The following is a 19,020-nucleotide window of genomic DNA, read 5'->3' as shown; positions in this document are numbered from 1 at the left end:
GTTCCCCCGGCATCCTCTGTTTACTTTCATTGATCAAGTTGTCTTACAGTATTTGGTTTTCTTCACTGTTTCTTTTGCTACATAGTGGGCTTTGTTAGACTAGATACAATGTCTTACTGGTCTTTGTGCTTAGATCCTTGTCTGGTATAGGGTAATGCTCAATTCATCCTTGTGTGAACGCATGAATACCATCCAACTTTCTTCTTGCGTGTTTCTGTTTGATAGCTACAGTATTAAAATAATGGCCATTCATCTATTTTTATCAACTTTGACTTTCAGATTTTCTTTCTTGGAATTATCTTGCTTCCAATTCGCGCCTTGTTGGTTGGGTTAATTTTATTATTGGCATGGCCGTTTGCTGCAATTTCAACAGCATGCTGTCCTGAAAAGCAGACCCACCCAGTAACTGGTTGGAGGAGGTAAGAAGTGATTATGTATAAATATTAGGTAAATCAAGATGAAGAAGAGTCTATCATAGTTTTATCTAACTGCTACCTACTCAATTTTAATCATTTATTTTTCTCAGATGAAACTGTTCTTAATTTATCGTATGTAGAAATTACCACCCAAGCACATTATAATAATCTTCGGTTGAAGTTGTAATTTCCTAATATCAAAATATTTTGTTTTCTGACTTATTGCCAAAAAACGATAGATCCCTGGTTCCACAAGGCCCAATTATACCTGAAACCATTGCAGCTGAGAAATACCCGGCTTTCTTTGGCTCTTCCTCAGTTTTCACATTTGATTTTGTCCCCCTGTAGTAACTACATATTTTCTGCAGTGGTATAATCAAGTGGATCAATTATACAGTGGTTATTAGTAGTAAAAATGTAATTATTAATATAGCCTAGCTTTTTTAAACATTAGCTTGGAGGCAGAATGGAACTGCTTCTCAAGCATTATCTAGTTAGCATGATATTAGAGAAGAGACTGATCATGAATTAACCGAGTTACTGGTAAAAGTTCATTCCTATTGGGCAAAACCAGCTTGTCACCATCTGTATGTCCTGAAAGTGGGAGCTCTTAATGTGGACTCCATGGATTTCATAGAAATCCGTAGATGGGTTTAGGGCACTGTTGAACTCTCTGAAATTATACACTTTTTTTTTTTTTTTTTGTACACAAAGGTCTATTCCTTTCATCCAAATCTCAAATGAGAATACATCCTCCATAAATTTTGAGAAACACTGTTCTAGAAACTTTTTAAGAAATGTGCAGTTTTCTGTTCATGTTCTAGTAAACAAATGTCAATATTAAACACAAGGCTAGTTTGAAGTGAAACTGAGTCCAGTGCTGGCAACGCCCCCAGAGAACTAATGCCATCTCAGTTCTTGCCAATCGTACTCCTTTGTTTCTTCATAACACTCAAGTTTTCATGTTGTAAAAAAATACTTCAAGGGATGTTTTCATGACCCACCAATTCCTTTCAATTATTTCTTTGGTTTCTATTGTTAATGGCCTATGAAAACCTATAATGATGGAAGGGATAGTCTAAGAATCCAGACGACAGATATAACAACTATTAGAAAAGAAAGTTCTACTTCTGTTAATAAGCCATTCTCTCTACCTCCTCTCAAACAGGTCACATTGGAGTTACTATGCAGCACCAGACTTTTAGTCATTTTTTAAACATTTAAATAGAAGTGTTTATGGCCCTGAATATGGGATATTTGGGAATGTAGTTGTTAGAAGCTACATCACTATAAATAAAAAATAGGAGCTATGGAAATTCTGTGAAGGGGTGAGCTTTTTATCCTTACATAAATAGAGATGTCAACTCTCAACTACAGGGCAAGAAGGGGAGATACGGTCATTTCCCTGTGCCCTCCGGAAAAGTCCTTTGGCTTTCTGGGTCTCACTTCTCCTTACCGTGAAATAGAAGTCAGAGAAACTTCCTCAGTAGCTAGTTGCTTAATAGCTCCTCACTGTGTTATTACAAGAATGTTGAGAGAATTAAATAGGAAGCCTATTTTTAAAGCTCTCATTAGATGTCTTATGGGAGATATACATATTTTATTTTTCATGCAAAGTTTATGCTTAGTTACATACTAAGATGTCCATCCCATGTTTGCATTTCTACGAGTATGTTTTTGTTTCCATACTTGAGTTTATCAAGGATGGAGACAGCATCTTACTTGTCTTGTGTGTCCAGCACAGCTCTTGGCACTGTTTGATGAATGAATTAATTTTTAATGATAGATTCTTTGTAAAGAGTAAACAATTAGATTTCTGGAATTAAGCACATCTCTGTTCTAAGGAAGTGATTTGGTGAATTTGCTTCTTAAGATTCTTGATGATATCTAAGAGCTATGATGATATAGATAGCAAGGCTTACTTTAAAAAAATTATTCCTGGGGCCGGCCCGGTGGCGTAGCGGTTAAGTGCGCGTGCTCTACTGCGGCGGCCCAGGGTTTGGATCCCGGGCACGCACTGATGCACTGCTTGTCAGGTCATGCTGTGGCAGCATCCCATATAAAATGGAGGAAGATGGGCACAGATGTTAGCCCAGGGCCAATCTTCCTCAGCAAAAAAGAGGAGGATTGGCAGATGTTAGCTCAGGGCTGATCTTCCTCACACACAGACACACACACACACACACACACAAACACACACACACACAATTATTCCCGAAATAACTCTAAGACAGTTACAAGATGAGAGTTCTGAAAGTGTTTTGGGAAATAGCTGCATCTTTAATACATGTAGAATCCCAAGGTGACTCCTTTGAAAGGCAATACTGATGGATTTCTCAGTGGGGGATGTGTGTTGAAAATTCATTCTTACCACTTTATAGTCACAAAATAATGGAGCCACTTATTAGCCATATGTCCTTGGATAAATTACTACTCTGTGCCTCAGTTTTCACATCTGTAAAATGAAGATAATCATAAGTAATACCTATTTCCTAAAATTGGGCTGAGAATTAAAGAAATTAAAATACGTGAAGTATTTAGAATAGTGCCTGGCAGTGAGAGCTCCATGTTAAGTCTTAGCTGTTTTTCTTCTTAGCTACATTTTAAAATAAAGTGTTCTGACATGTGTTTGTTTTCATATTGTGTTTTAGAGTAACGCCCTGCTGTTAGCTGCAATTAGCCAAGCTAATGATGTCTTTTTTATATTTATTTCCAAAGGACAGTTACCCAACCAGTTTTGAAGTTTCTGGGTCGTGCTTTGTTCTTTTCGATGGGGTTTATAGTTACTGTGAAAGGAAAGGTCGCAAATGCTGTGGAAGCACCGATTTTTGTGGTGGCCCCTCATTCGACGTTCTTTGATGGAATCGCCTGTGTGGTAGCCGGGTTACCGTCTATAGTATCTCGAAATGAGAACGCGCAGGCGCCTGTGGTTGGCAGTAAGTACTTGTAAGATAACATAGATAAAATATTTTCATGCTCAGGGGCCGGCCCAGTGGCGCGAGTGGTTGAGTGCGTGCGCTCCGCTGCGGTGGCCCGGGGTTCGCCGGTTCGGATCCCGGGCGCGCACCAACGCACCGCTTGGCAGGCCATGCTGTGGCGGCGTCCCATGTGAAGTGGAGCAAGATGGGCACAGATGTTAGCCCAGGGCCAGTCTTCCTCAGCAAAAAGAGGAGGATTGGCAGATGTTAGCTCAGGGCCGATCTTCCTCACGCACACACAAAAATATATATATATATTTTCATGCTCATGCTTGAATTTAAAAAAATCATATGTAGTTTATTGGTAGACTTTTTTAAAAACTTTAAAATAATAAAACATTTCAAACATATTTCCGTTCTTTTAATGAGGCACTATATTGAAAGAAGGAATTTATGAAAAAAAAAATAGAGACTTCCCTATCGGTACCCTTGTGATTTTTTTTTTTTTTAAATCTTACCTTTATTACTGAACCATCACCTCTTTCTGTTCTTATATATATACCTGGTCAGAAAGACCAGGTTTTAAATGCCAAACATGATTGATTTATTTTGAGAGAGAGCTGAACCGAAGAATTTGCGAAAACACAAGTTACGTGCTTTTCATGAATTTCTCTTCAGGATATTAGGCTGATAAACCAGCTGTGTGTCTTTTCTCCTAACTCTGTTTTCTTCATTACTGCCCCCAAATCTCCATGAGGGAACAATGTGTGACTCCTTGAAAATTATGGTGTGGAACAATACGTGCTTCCTGCCATAAAAAATAATGAAGCAAGTGAAATGTTTTTCCCAGCAGATGCTTGGGTCTCTCCCTAAGGTATTAGTCTCCAAGTAACTGCTCCGGGTTGTCCCAAGGTTATTGCAAACATCAAGAGATGAGAGAGTGGGCGTGAAGCTGCCTGATGTTGCCTTGGTGCTCTGAAGAAATAATAGGAGTTCTTGCAGCTTTTGTCATTCAGTTCAGAAAGACACTTTTTTTTTCAGTGTAACCACTTTGCTTTGTGTAATATGGTGTTTTCCTGAAAACTTGTTTAGCAATAGCTTTTTGGTAAATTGAAGGTTTGTTTTGCATAAGGAAGCTACCCACTTAAAAGACTGTTGTGCTGAAAATTTTAGTAAAATGAATAATAATTGCCCCCTGTTCATGTGTACTGTGAATTCACTATGAATCGGTTTTCAGGATATTCCTAAAATAAAACAAGATAATCTGGTAGTATATCCCCCAGGGGTTTAATGTCAGTTGAGGAAGAAGACATTTAGGGAGTAAATTGTATTTGCTTCTTTACATATTCTTTCTGCTAACTCCTATTAAATCAATGAAATATTTTTTGTCTAAATGTCCACCTCTCCTTTTGAAACCAGAAGCTAAGTTCTAATGAACTTTGCATTAGAATTTTTTTTTTAAGTTGTCCTCTTTGATTTGCTATATTTTGAGATTTTCCATAAACTTTGTTTCATGATTTATCCAGTATCATTGCTATGGTAGCTTTAGCAAAAAAACTGACTTGGTTGTGACTGTTCATTTGTTTTAAAGGACTGTTACGAGCTCTGCAACCAGTGCTGGTATCCCGTGTCGATCCAGATTCTCGAAAAAACACAATAAATGAAATAATAAAGCGAGCAACATCAGGAGGGGAGTGGCCCCAGGTGAAAAACAGTAGATGTTCATTTAAATATATTGAGAGTTTATTTATTGTACGTTTGTAAACATACTCATTTGGATCCACAGATAGCAATATCTGGAGACACCTGTGCTAGATGTCTTTAGCATAATAGAAGCAGAATAAATGAGTGAATATTAAGACGTTCTCTTCCCCATGAGACATTCCATGGACTTAAATGTATCATTCTTGTTTATTCTTCAAACTCTTTGAACCAATTTTTACTTTGTGTCATAAAAAGTAATTCTCTACCTCTGAATTTATTTACCATCTTAAAGATGAGCTACGAAAGCTCAATTATACTCAACAATATGGTGGGTTTATTGAAAAAGCGATTACGATTTTTAATCTTATTTGATTAAATCTGAATTAAACATCTGGGATGTTTAGTTCAGGGGGCATATAAGAATCACCTGTAGAACTTTCTCAAGCTTTACCATCTCACCACCCCTTCTTCTGGAATGCCTTTTGAAGGTGAGGGAGGGACAACATGTATTGGATAAGGAAAGCCTCATGGGTGCTTCTGATAAGTATCCCTCTATCTGTGCCTAGGTGAAAACAAGCGATCTCTAGCAGAACTAATGTCTTGCAGTGATCTGGCCACCCATGATGATGTGTAGATGTCAAAGTAACCAGAGGAGTATGACCAACCAGGAGGTGTTAGAAACCAAGGCATGTGAAGGATGATTTAAAAAGTGATTGGGGAGAAATGGCATTTGGAATAAGTGTTCAATTTTTCTCTTTGGATCCAAGGAATATATCTAGGACTGGGAGCTGAAAGTTAACAAAGTAAATAGATTTCAGCTCTTTTTGCTGATCCTGAGGAACTTTCTGTCCGGAGGTACAATGGTCTGATTTGGAATCCTTTTCTGGAATTTTTAGACATTGGCTAAGCAACCACTTGACGGAGATATTGTAGAAAGAATTCAAGCATTAGAAATCCTAGATGACTTTTAATGCCCCTTCCAGCTCTGAGATTTTATGATTTACTCTATATCCATTCATTGTTAATAGTGTAGCTATAGAATTTCCACTGAATAAATCATATTTGATATTGTATCTGATCGTGATAGGAAACTCATTTTTTTTTAATTAGAGGATGGAATTGCACCTTCATAAGTTTTATGTTACAGGTAACCTGTTTTTGTGGCAATTTAGCCTAATGTTTTCCCTCTCCATTATAAAATACACATATTAACTGAATACACATGCTAACTACAGTGAGTGCAGAAATTTTCTTATTTTATTTTGTACCTAACAGTTTCCTCTTTGCTAAATTCTAAAAGCTTCAGAAAATCAAGCCATTCAGTTAATGGGGAAACTAATTGTACTGCAATCTTTCACATGGAAAACGTGAAGGAGTTTGTTAAAACCTAAACATACTTCCTCAAAGAAAGATGCTAAATTGAATTCCATATGTCGACTAATTCAAGTAAGCATAAGACATATTGTCCTCCATTTTCCCCCATACATCCCTAAACTATATGTTGTAGGAGTGAATATCATTTAATGGGAAAATTGAAACAAAGAAAAGTAGGAAATGATTTGTTTAAGGATGTATAGCAGTAGAAGAAAGAATTTAATGTATACTTTGACCATGACTTAGTGTCTGCATCTTCTTTTAAATTTATTCAGATCATAGCATCATCATTAAGAAATATTTACTAAGTGTATTCTCTATTCAAAGGCTTAATCCATTTTCTGATTATCTTAATGATCAGACTATACTTCTTTGAGAGGAAAACCGGATAATCTGATTCTAGCTTTCATTAGAATCACGTGTTAGCCTTTTATTTCATTTCTGTTTTACAAGACCTGGCAGCTATTTGTGAAGTCATAAGAAAGCAAGTAAAGAGGTAATCTATTCATTAGACTGAAATATTAAATCTATTCCTTTTCTTCCAAGATGCTAGTTTTCCCAGAAGGTACTTGTACTAATCGGTCCTGTCTGATTACTTTTAAACCAGGTGAGATAAATTAAACTATGTATTGTGACAAAGTAGTATGGCAGATTTCTCAAATGATTTGATAGTAATACACAAAATAACTCCTTAGTTTGCTCTGAGCATTTCTCCTTTTCTGATAAAAAGTTTTTAATGTTGTGAATCCACTCTTTTGCTTTCTCTTTTGGTATCATAACCCCTTCTTCCTTGGAGTGTCGTGTGTGTGTGTATGTGTGTGGTTTGAGCAGAAACTGCTGGCAGATTTTTCTTTTCTTCCAAGGATCCCCTCACAGACACCTGGGGTCCTGTGTCATCAAGTAGAAAAGCTGTTTCAATTATCATGATAATGCCTTCAAATGCCTTCTAAGGTTCACTCCTTTTTTTCATATTATGAAGTCGTGAATTTCATAGTAATGTGTAATTTCATAGTAATTGATAATGCTTTAAAATATTTTTGTGTTGGCTGCTAGAATGCTCAGAGCCAAAGTTAGAGCTCACTTCCACCAAGTGTGGTAGTTCTTGTTCCAAGCACTTGGTTTCATCTAGATTTTCTTCTTATTTTCTCTGTGTCTTGATTTTATCATTACTTTCTTTTAAATCCTGTTTAATAATAGGCATTTGGAAAACAAAAACAAGTGGAGTTGTAAATTAATAAATATTTTAAGTGACTTAGGCACAACGTTTAATATTTTGCTTACATAATTCTGAATTTTAAAAAATCTCTCATTTTGGTGAACACTAGGGATTTACTAACATACAGCGAATAGTCGATGTGTACTCTTAAAACATTCAGTATATGTGTACCATTTACTATTAATGTTGTCTTTATTGTGAAACTTGTATTCATATAAAGAACGTGTCATACAATTTCCATGTGGTTATAGGAGCCTTCATTCCAGGAGTTCCAGTTCAGCCGATCCTCCTCAGATACCCAAACAAGCTGGTAAGCATGGTGTCACTATGGGAAGAATTTCAGCGTCCCAAACAGCACCAATGCCCTGGGGCATCTTTTCATATTTGAATAAAGGTGTGGATGGGTAAATGGTGGAAGTGGATGGGTAGACCCATTCTCTGTGCCACATTTAGTTTTTTAAAGTTTTCAAGATAGGCATATATTTGTTGATACCAATGTTACATACTGTTTTGGCTTTACTAAGCTACAGGAAGACGTTCCTGAGCTGCTACTCTGTTGTCACTATGATGGGACAATTAAGTCTCAGGTTCAGGGTCTCATTAGACTGGACATTAGAAAACTTGTGTAAATTTGTGATTTTCATTAAGCTTAGAAGGAAATGTTTCCAGATTCAGTGGTCATTACTGGGGGAGGAGGATTTAATTAGGATAAATTTGGGATAGATTTGGTATTTAATTACTAGCTCAGTACTTGCTAGCTATGTGACTCCTGGCAAGTAGCTTAAGCAAGAAACTATCTGAAAAGAAGGTAACGTCCTGTAGAATGTCCACAGTTGGCTCAGGAGATAGCCTCTACTGCTCTAGCTAGGTACATTGTTATCTTCTGAATATTGATTGTGCCGCCATTTTCCTAAATAAAGGTTTCTTGGAGGATGTTTTGGTTCTAAGAGGAACTTTCTTTACTAGAGAATTTACATAAAAAAGGCAAGAGGTAATTTTTAATTATCTATGTGTTGAAGATTGAGTTCTTGATCAATTCAACTTTCTGTTCAGTGGCTGGTTTCTCAGCCTGGAACATCTATGGTTTAAAAAATTAAAATCTATCAAACTTTTACTCACTGTGTTTCTGCCTATGGGTTTGCATTTTTCATTTATTCAAATTCTTTCACTATGCACTGCTTTAATCTTTTTTCCTAAATAACTCTTTTTTTTGGAGAATGATGTAGTTTGGTTTTTCTAAGCAAATTAGTTATCAGATATGTTCCTATTGGGAGAAAAATAGCTAAGCATGCACAATAGTTTAAAAAAAAATTCGGAGCAACTTAGTTCCATAAAAAGATAGGTGGAAGATAGATAAGGAAGATGGATCTTTGCTATGTAGATATATAATCCAAGAATTCATAGATCAGTTCACTGTTGTTTAACAATAATACTCTGTTTGTTTTACTTTTTAACATATTGTTTTAATTCAGAAAAAAGTACATGAATACCAATATTAAAGTAAGATTTTTGTATTATTGGGTAATTTTTCTGTGGACTAACAGTTTAAATACTTTTGTTATTGTAGGATACTGTGACTTGGACATGGCAAGGATATACATTGTAAGTTGCTTATATCTATTATTGGTATATATAAATTTTATTCTAGTGAAGGAAAAGAAAGATAATTTCTTTTTTTTTAAAAAAAAACCTTGTCTTTATAAAAGTAAAGATTTCTAATCAGCTGCTTAAATCTTGTAACTGATAAGTCTCTATAGAGAGAATAACTGTCTTGCCCATTAGCCACCAGTGTCTCCCATGTGCAGAATTCGAGTTGTCTGTCATGTTCTAATGAGTCTCAAGTGTTTATCTCCAAATTCTTAAGAAACCTTCCAGTGACCTAGTTTGCATCATACTTAGCATTAATTTTGTAGTTTCATTTCCATCGCGGATTTACCATTATCCAGTGTCTCCATCGTTGTTTTACTCTATTGACTTAAGCAGCCCAGAGCAATTCAGTCATATGGCCTGAAATAGTTGTGATGTGTCTGACTTGAGTTGAGAAAATAGCTAGCCAAGCTTTCAGTTCCGTTCTTGGATTTTAAAAGCCTAACAATCAGCAATTTCTGTAAACATTTAAGAGAGGAGAGGAATACAGTTTCACTATTAAGCAAGCTGAAGTGAAATAGGCCTTTAAAAAGAACAGAACACGTAGACTCTTACTTTCTATCAAGAAGGTCTTTTGTTTAGGTTCCCTGGAAAAGTCTGAGCCTGTTTTCATTGGTGAGAGTCCTCTGAAACACCTGGGTTTGAGGCTTTGCCCTGGGGCCCACCAAGTAGTGCATTTTGATGCTGTGATATACAGAGTTCAGGTAACATTGTTGATGCGTAGTAGACAACCACTTGGAGAAATCATTATTTGCCTTCAAGTACATTGTGGGCTTCCTTCCATACCTTTTAGACAATCCAAACAACTTCTGAAAGTCAGATTTTTTTTATACTGCACACTTATTTTCTCCATTTTGTGTGTGTGAATTGCTTTGAAATAACAATTTAAATCAGAATAGGTAATTGGTGGGCCAGCTACGTGTATTAATGTTTATTAACATGTGAGACATTTATGTTTCTGTTATGCTTCAGTCCTTGGTAATTCAAATTAAGTAAACCCCACCAAAAATAAAGAATATACATTGTAAAGAATATCTAGACGTTATGTTATCTTTAACTGTTCAGGAAATCAATTTATTCATTTGGCTAGAACACATGTGTTTTGTCATTACTGATTTTGAATTCCTGGTTTTCAGCTTTTATACAAGGGAAAATTAGGAGAAACAAGTAATATCAGAGCATTTGAGAAAAAGAAATGCCTAAAAGTTAGGTGGATAGTGTATGTTTCCTGAGTGCTGTCATCCATGTGGCCTTTACAAGTTAAGTTCCTTATGGAGATGGTGGCTTTGGGTTCACTGTGCAGTCAGTGTGACTTTTTTGGTTTTGCAGTAGTCTAGGTAGATGTGAAGGTCAAATGGGAGAAGTCTTTTCTGGAAGGGGGATCAGGGATAGAAAATAGAGTGGTTTAGTTACTCTAGCCTTCTAACCCAGGAAGCATGTGATGAAGGGAAAAAGAAAATAGGAGAGGGAATTCAGAAAAGAAAGAGAGGAAAAAAAATATTTTCAGAGTTAAAGATTTCTTGGGATGTGTAAACAAACACAAAATCTTCCAAAGGCACAACTTTGTTTTGTCCAAATGCAGTTACCTGCGGTAACTCTCATTTGCACCTTTACCTTCTGATCTGCTGCATGACGTATTAGCACGGTGTCTGTTCCTTCTAAATCAATTTTCTCACTTGCCTTGCTCCAAGTGCTGCTCTCCGCTCAGATTCTAAGGAAGAGATTCTACACCAAAGCAGATACCCTAAGGGACAGGGGGAATAAACTTCGAGAAGGGGCAGCTGTGAAAAGCTGTTTTGTGTCAGTCTAGAAAGTGTTGTTTGGTTTGTGTGTAGTGCAGACAACACAGGTTGAACGAGATCTTATGTGTGGTTTCATTTTTTTTTTTTTTACAGCATTTCAGAATTTTCAGAACAGAATTATCTATTCAAATCCCTGAATTCCAAAGCTCCATTTAAATAATTAAAGAATGGTTTACTCTAGGGTAGATAATATGGATTGACTTTATTTGTTTGGGGTTGGTAGTAAAAGATATTTCCCTTTCAGATGGAAGGTTGGAGAACTGATACTTCTTTTAACAATTTATAATTAATTATGGAATTGGCAAATCTATTTCCGAAATTCCTTTTTTTTAACTAAATCTCTTGTTCAAATTCCTAAATTCCTTGTCTTAAGTAAATCCTTTCAAGTACTTTTTACAGATAAATCAGATTTTAATTTCTTAATATCGAAAAAAGGTTGGTTGGTAGTTTTCTTAAACATGTTGTCTAATCCACTCTGACAGATTTCTGGGTCATCTGTCTAAATGAGGCTAAATAAAAATCCCGTAGAAATCTTATCCAGAGAGTCTAAATATGTACTAGAAAGCTGCAAGTAGGAACAAATATTCCGAAAATTATCTTTGAGAGAGTTGGTTACAATCATTTTAAAGAAAACCTTTGTCTAGCTTTACAATGAAATTTAAAACTCTTCAGAAAATTTCCTCATAACTGAAACACTTATTGGTAACTGGGAAAATTATGGTCAAGTTTCTGCTTTTAAGGAAAGGCCCACTGATTTTTTTTTTTTTTTTTTTTTTTTTTTAATATCAGAAAAGAGTTTAGGGGCTGGCCCGGTGGCGGAGAGGTTAAGTGCGCACACTCCGCTTCGATGGCCCAGGGTTCGCAGGTTCAGATCCCGGGCGTGCACCAACACACTGCGTGTCAAGCCATGCTGTGGCAGCATCCCATATAAAGTAGGGGAAGACGGGAACGGATTGGCATTGGATGTTAGCTCAGGGCTGATCTTCCTCACACAAAAAAAAAGAGTTTAGTAATGTAGTGTGCCACTCAGGAGTTTCCTATAAACACATTTACATACTTTAAAATGTGGCCCTGGGTACTTTCTCTAGGGACTTAGGCCTATGAGCCTGAGTTGTCAAGGAGACATCAAATTTGGGGTTTAGTCTGCAGCTCTGACTCACAAATACGTATTTGGTATTGCATTTGGTGATTTAACTTTAGAGTATCAAGAATAGTTTTCTAAGCCCAAGAAGTGTCCTAGCTGCAGTGTGGCATTTATAAACACAAAATATATATGAAGTGTGATGGGGGGGTGCTGTGTAAAGAAAGGATTGTTGAGTAATATTAGATGGTACTTGTGTTACCATATAAAGGTGCCCTTCTCTTTTTTTCTCTTCAGCATTCAACTTTGTGTGCTTACTTTCTGCCAGCCCTTCACAAGGGTCGAAGTTGAGGTAAGTCATTCAAAATGTAGCCTTGGCAATGGTCCACTTTGGTGGCCCAGGTTCGGTTCCCAGGCGCAGAACCACACCACCTGTCTGTCAGTAGCCATGCTGTGGCGGCAGCTCACATAGAAGAACTAGAAGGACTTACAACTAGAATATACAGCTATGTACTGGGGCTTTGGGGAGGGAAAAATAAAAGAGAGGAAGATTGGCAACAGATGTTAGCTCAGGGCAAATCTTTCCCAGCAAAATGTAGCCTTGGATCTTGAGATTTGGCTTTTCTTTTTATTTTGAATTTCTAGTCTAGAGAGACCAGATATATAAAGGTTAGAAATTAAACCCACCCCCTTTAAAATGAGCCCTTTAAAATAATCTGCGTATCTAAACCTAGGCTGTCAGATCAAGCCCTTAGAATGACATCAGGAAACACCTCTAACTTCCAGGAACTTCTAATGTGTAACCACCTGGCTGGCCAGCTTTGCATCACCTGTTCTGTCTTTTTATTCCTTTTAATGGTGACCTCTGCCCAGCTGGATGGTATGTCTTCCCATCCTGACAGAGGGAGCCACTGTAGCTGAGGGAGCCCCACAGCCCCTTGAAGAGTATGTTCTGAGGGGCCAGTCTGGTGGCATAGCAGTTAAGTTCGCATGCTCCGCTTCAGTGGCCTGGGGTTTGCAGGTTCGGATCCCGGGTGCGGATCAATGCACCACTTGTCAAGCCATGCTGTGGCGGCGTCCCATATAAAGTAGAGGAAGGTGGGCACAGATCTTAGCCCAGGGCCAGTCTTCCTCAGCAAAAAGAGGAGGATTGGCAACAGATGTTAGCTCAAGGCTAATCTTCCTCACACACACACAAAAAAAGAGTATATTCTGTGAAAGCTGAGAGGTGCTACTCAGGGTTGCCAGAGGGGCACAGAGGTCAGAAGCCCTCACTTTTGGAATCCCTCTGCACGTGGAGAGCCTGAGGAAATCATATCTGGGAGGCAGCTCATGCCATCCTTCACAGGACAGTCTTTTGGTCTGAGTTGCAGTGGCAGGTGGGGAGTCAGGGAGTAATTAGATCATTCTGAGAATTCTGACCAGATTTTTAAGACTCTGAAGCTTGGTTCCAGAACTATTCTTAGATTCTAGGAATGATGCAGAATTGACCCCTGAATTCAGAATCTAGTTGGTTTTAGTAATACCCTCAGGTAACCTCTAAAGAGAGGGGGTCAGAATAATGGGTCCCCAGCTCTTGCCTGGATTTTCCAATGGCATCCATGGATTGTGTAATGAAAACCTTAGGTTTGCATATGTGATTCAGAGTCCTGAGTGGGGGCCAGTGCTCCACCTGACACGACTGTGGAATTTAAGTGACAAGAACACGATTTTACCTTGCTGAGTGGCCTTGTCATCCAGCCATTTCGAGATTGTCAGCAATACCAAATGACAGTAGGGCAAATTATATTTCAGAATGAGTTTAACTTGAGTGAAATTTTTCTTGAGACTTGCGGGTTGTCTGCCTGCCTTGAAATATCTGTTTATTAATTATATGCCACACTGCCTCACCTATAAAACCAGCTGAGAATCTCTCAATGTGACCAAAAGACACTAGTGCTTGGAATATACTTAGATGTTTCTAGAGAAAAGACTCATCTATGTCCTAATAAGTTTAGGAAGTACCAGGGTAGACAAAATGAATCAGATTCTTTCCTCAAGACGTCTCAGTGCCTTTGAAATATTTGACTACAAAACCCCCTTTCCTCTGGTTATCCCCTGGAACCACTGTTGCATAGAATACATTTCGGGAAGCCCTGTATCGTATTATTTCTAAGTACTCCAAGCACAGCTCTTCCTTCTTTGATAGCTGCTCAGAGAGTCGAGCCCTGTTTCCTTTCTCTAAAAGAGCAAGAAAACCCACACTTAGAACAGCCATGCTATATCTTCTCTGCAAACTTGGAAGGTATTGTGTGTGTGTGTGTGTGTGTGTGTGTGTGTGTGTGTATCTATATAAATGCACATAGAATGTGCATAGAACTGTCTGTAGAATGCCTGTGGAACTGTACTTTTTTGTCTAGCACATGTGTCAGTGGTCAAACTGCATTACAACAGAGGTGTGCAAATTCCTCATTTTTTTACCCTGATCATTGTTACCACATTTCCTTTCTGTATCATGGCTGGCTTTTTTTTTTTTTTTTTTACAATTACAATATTTGCATTCTCCAGCCTATTCTTAGACCTGTTTGGATAATATTTTCTGGCAAAGAAAAGAATGTGTCCTTTGTTTGATAAGTTCACAAACAAAATGGCTTTTAACCGGTTTAAAATAGCTGGCCTGGTAGGGATCTGGTGTATTAGAATTGTGGTGCAGAGCAAGAGGAGGAGAATTTGTGGACTTCAAATTCAGTATTCTTATTTTAATTATATTTATTTTAGATCTATGATGCTACCTGACCCCCGAGGGGACTCCTAGCTACTTTATTATTTGGGGGTATTTTGATTCCCCACTGTTTGGATGGGACTAAGAAACGCACCCCCGCAGTCCTCTGGGACTGGGTATATCCACATCCTGGCTTGAGGGTCTCAAGAGCTGGGCGCCGTGTCTGAGGCTCCAGCTTTGCCACCACACCTGAGGGGGCCCAGCCTGAGCTGCCCCACGTGTACCTTAGTCAAAGTCTCGGTGCATTTAGTTGCTTCAAATTCAGTTGCTTTGGTTGTTCAGAAGCACCCTCATCTCTTTCTTGTTTCTTTAAAATTGATGGAAATCCTAGTTATTATTTTTAAAATATGTTTTTGGGACTTCTTGAATATTAATTAGGTAAACCTAATTCAAGATGTATTTTTCAAGAATATGGTTTTAGTTTTATGGTTTCTAAAATGAACTTTGAGTGGATTACTAAAGTGCCCTCTCAGACACTCTGCTCTCGTGAGTCACCAGACATCTCAATATGTTGACTGCTGTTTCTTTTAGTTTCACAAGTCTCCCTCATTAATGATGATTATCAGATTCTTTAATTACCGAAACCATTGGATATCTAAAACCTAGAAAATGTAATATTGAGGAATATTGCCTTAACACCGCTCTCCTTTCCCTCTCTGTTTCCGCAACACAGAGACTTATTTTTTGAAAAGGTTATTATTTTCTTGGCTCTTGGATTTTAAAAATACAATAAATCCCAAACCTCATGTCCTATGTAATTGGTCTCCTGGCATCCTTGAACGATGATGCCATGTGGGTCTACAGAATGGTTCTAACTGAAAGTTACTCTTTGAATGATAATATGGCATTGTGGGTGTACTTAAGGAGTCTTGTAGTGATTACTTTTATCAGCCAGCTGCATCACAAGTATCCTTATAAGCATATGGCTTAGGGGCATAGGAAATAAGATAACTAGTAGGAAACATCTCAACGTATGGTATAAGTGAAGATCCTGCTAGTTTATCTCGTGAGAGAAGGTAACTGCAAAGCCACACTGTATAGCACTATGTGGGCGCAGCTAGTTTATGAATGGAAACAGGGCGTTCACATTGACTGTACTGTCAGTTTCCTTCTTCATACACTATATCTCAGTTTGCATTCAAAGCGTGTTGACTCTAAAGCCATCCATTATAATATAGATACATAAAAATGATTTGTCTGTAGGCATAGAGGCATATTTTGCTTTAGGAAAATTTCTTTGCAAAGCTTATAGTTAGCTTCTAGTGGCCAGCATTAGACCTACAATACTTTATGGTGGGCAATTCATTGCCTTAATCATAGAAAGAGATTTTTTTCATTAAAAAAAATTCTGATTTAGAAAACGATTGTAATTAATAATGAGTGTTATGATCAATACCTGTAGATTTATATCACTTTTAAAATCGCCAAAGAACTAGTTACTTAGGGCAGGTTCAAATGTGTTTACATACTTTAAATATCCAAAAACACTAAAATGTTTTGTAGTTTTGAATCTCAAACGAGCCTTTTAGAAAACTTCCATCGCACAAAGACACCCCCCCCGCCCACATATGTACTTGTTCTATAACAAAGCTAGTGTCTTCAGGAACCTGGTAGAATTCTGGAATTTGTAATTAGTAGTAGGGAAATGAAGTGTTTTGAAAGAGTATTAGCTGGGGCTTTTGTTTCAATTCTGCTACCACCTACCTGTATGTGCTTGAGCAAATTACTGAAACCTCTCTAAACCTGTGTTCTCACTGGTAAAATGGGGATAATAACAGCTATTGTATAGGGTTGTGAGGATTTAATAAGGTTACTTATGTGCTGATGCGTGGTAAGTGTTCAGTAAGCATTAATTTTTATTTCCCTTATCATCTAGATTTTGGGGAAGGAGGCAGCAAATGTTGTTCATAAATACCTTCCTTCTTCTGCATTTTCTCTTTTTGAAGACCTACAAGAAGAATCCTGGGAAGCGCTAGAACGGCACATTGGTTAAGACTGATCTGTTAAAATCCTTTTCTGCTACTTGGGAAAAGAAAAGATGGATCATGGTATCATCACTCATCAATCTTTCTCCTCATCATCATTTCTTTAGTAGAAAGGAATATGCCTGTGGTGGTCAGGAAACAATGAATAAACCAGTTTTACTGGTACTGAGTCTTCTGGATCCTCTACAGAAGGAAATAGGAGGCTCTGGGACCTATGCTTTACAGAGAGAGGAGGCTCTGGGACCAAAAGCACAAACAAGAGGTGTTGGTGTGGGAAACATGTCAGTGAGTCTCCTCCTGGACTCTATGTGGTGAAGGAGGAGAGAATATTGAAGGGAGGAGGGGGATGGAACCGTGGAGGCAGTCCCGGGGGCAATGGAACAGGAAATTGAAGTTCACATGGGCTGTTGTAGGGAAGGAAAGACTTCCCTCTACCTGCCTGGGTTTGATAGTTGGATCTATGGAATAAACTGACCACAGGCAGATCAACAGAGGAAAAGCATACAATTTTATTAATTTTTAATATTATATACACAAGGGCATCACAGGAATAAAAAGTGAATACATAGGAAAGTGGTGAGATTTGAGAGCTTATATACTGTCTTTTTTTTTTTTTAATTGCAGTGACATTGGTTTATAACATTATATAAATTTCAGGTGTACATCATTATACTTCAATTTCTGTATAGATTACATCATGTTCACCACCCAAACACTAATTACAACCCATCACCACACGCATGTGCCTAATCATCCCTTTTGCCCTCCTTCCTCCCCCCTTCCCCTCTGGTAACCACCAATCCAATCTCTGTCTTTATGTAATTGTTTGTTGCTGTTTTTATCTACTGCTTAATGAGTGAGATCATACGGTATTTGACCTTCTCCCTCTGACTTATTTCGCTTAGCATAATACCCTCAATGTCCATCCATGTTGTCACAAATGGCTGGATTTCATCGTTTCTTATGTCTGAGTAGTATTCCATTGTGTATATATACCACAGCTTCTTTATCCATTCGTCCCTTGACGAACACCTAGGTTGCTTCCAAGTCTTGGCTATTGTGAATAATGCTGCAATGAATACAAGGGTGCATGTATCTTTACCCATTCGTGTTTGCATGTTCTTGGAATAAATACCCAGCAGTGGAATAGCTGGATCGTATGGTAGTTCTATCCTTAATTTTCTGAGGAATCACCATACTGTTTTCCATAGTGGCTGCACCAGTTTGCACTCCCACCAGCAGTGTATGAGAGTTCCTTTCTCTCCACATCCTCTCCAGCACTTGTTGTTTCCTGTCTTGTTAATTATAGCCATTCTGACTGGTGTGAGGTAATACCTCATTGTAGTTTTTTTTTTTTTTTTTTTGTGAGGAAGACTGACTCTGAGCTAACTTCCATTGCCAATCCTCCTCTTGTGGCTGAAGAAGATTGGCCCTGGGCTAACATCTGTGCCCATCTTCCTCTACTTTATATGTGGGACACTGCCACAGCATGGCTTGATGAGCAGTGCGTATGTCCACACCCGGGATCCGAACCCACGATCCCTGGGCTGCTGAAGCAGAGCCTGCGAAGTTAACCACTATGCCACCGGGCCAGCCCCCTCACTGTAGTTTTGATTTGCATTTCCCTGATAGTTAATGATGTTGAACATCTTTTCATGTGCCCGTTGGCCATCTGTATATCTTCTTTGGAGAAATGTCTGTTCGGGTCTTTTGCCCATTTTTTAATTGGGTTGTTAGTTTTTTTGTTGTTGAGATGTATGAGTTCTTTATATATTTTGGATATTAAGCTCTTATCAAATGTATGGTTTGCAAATATCTCTTCCCAATTGTTAGATTGTCTTTTCATTTTGTTGATGGTTTCCTTTGCTGTGCAGAAGCTTTTTAGTTTGATGTAGTCCCATTTGTTTATTTTTTCTGTTGTTTCCCTTGCCCTGTCAGACATGGTCGTTGAAAATATGTTGCTAAGACTGATGTCTACCATCTTAATAGGGGAAGGGAGGGAGGATATAGGCCACTTAGGGGAGAGTAAATGATTTTTAGGAAAGATGAGTGGGCCCTTACAAGAACAGATGGGAGATATGATAGGGGGTGATAAAGTTTGTCTGGGTGTGATGTT

The 19,020-nt window shown here is 38.0% G+C and overlaps 1 protein-coding gene across 2 annotated transcripts in view; it reads left to right on the top strand.

Annotated features, from left to right (window-relative positions):
* LPCAT2 (lysophosphatidylcholine acyltransferase 2) overlaps positions 1-19,020 on the top strand; it is an 84,058-nt gene that overhangs the window by 11,485 nt on the left and 53,553 nt on the right. For both annotated transcript variants that reach the window (XM_087420245.1, XM_004431608.3), the window contains exons 2-8: positions 280-419; positions 3,135-3,352; positions 4,926-5,038; positions 6,959-7,019; positions 7,880-7,938; positions 9,196-9,230; positions 12,456-12,510. In XM_087420245.1, coding sequence (XP_087276371.1) covers positions 280-419; positions 3,135-3,352; positions 4,926-5,038; positions 6,959-7,019; positions 7,880-7,938; positions 9,196-9,230; positions 12,456-12,510 — 681 coding nt within the window. The remainder of the gene's footprint in view (positions 1-279; positions 420-3,134; positions 3,353-4,925; positions 5,039-6,958; positions 7,020-7,879; positions 7,939-9,195; positions 9,231-12,455; positions 12,511-19,020) is intronic.

This window comes from Ceratotherium simum, chromosome 30, assembly GCF_057802395.1.
Source record: "Ceratotherium simum simum isolate JZ-2026a chromosome 30, ASM5780239v1, whole genome shotgun sequence".
Lineage (NCBI taxonomy): Eukaryota > Metazoa > Chordata > Mammalia > Perissodactyla > Rhinocerotidae > Ceratotherium > Ceratotherium simum.
The sequence above is the reverse complement of the archived record's forward strand: the minus strand, read 5'-3'. Positions and strand labels throughout refer to the sequence as shown.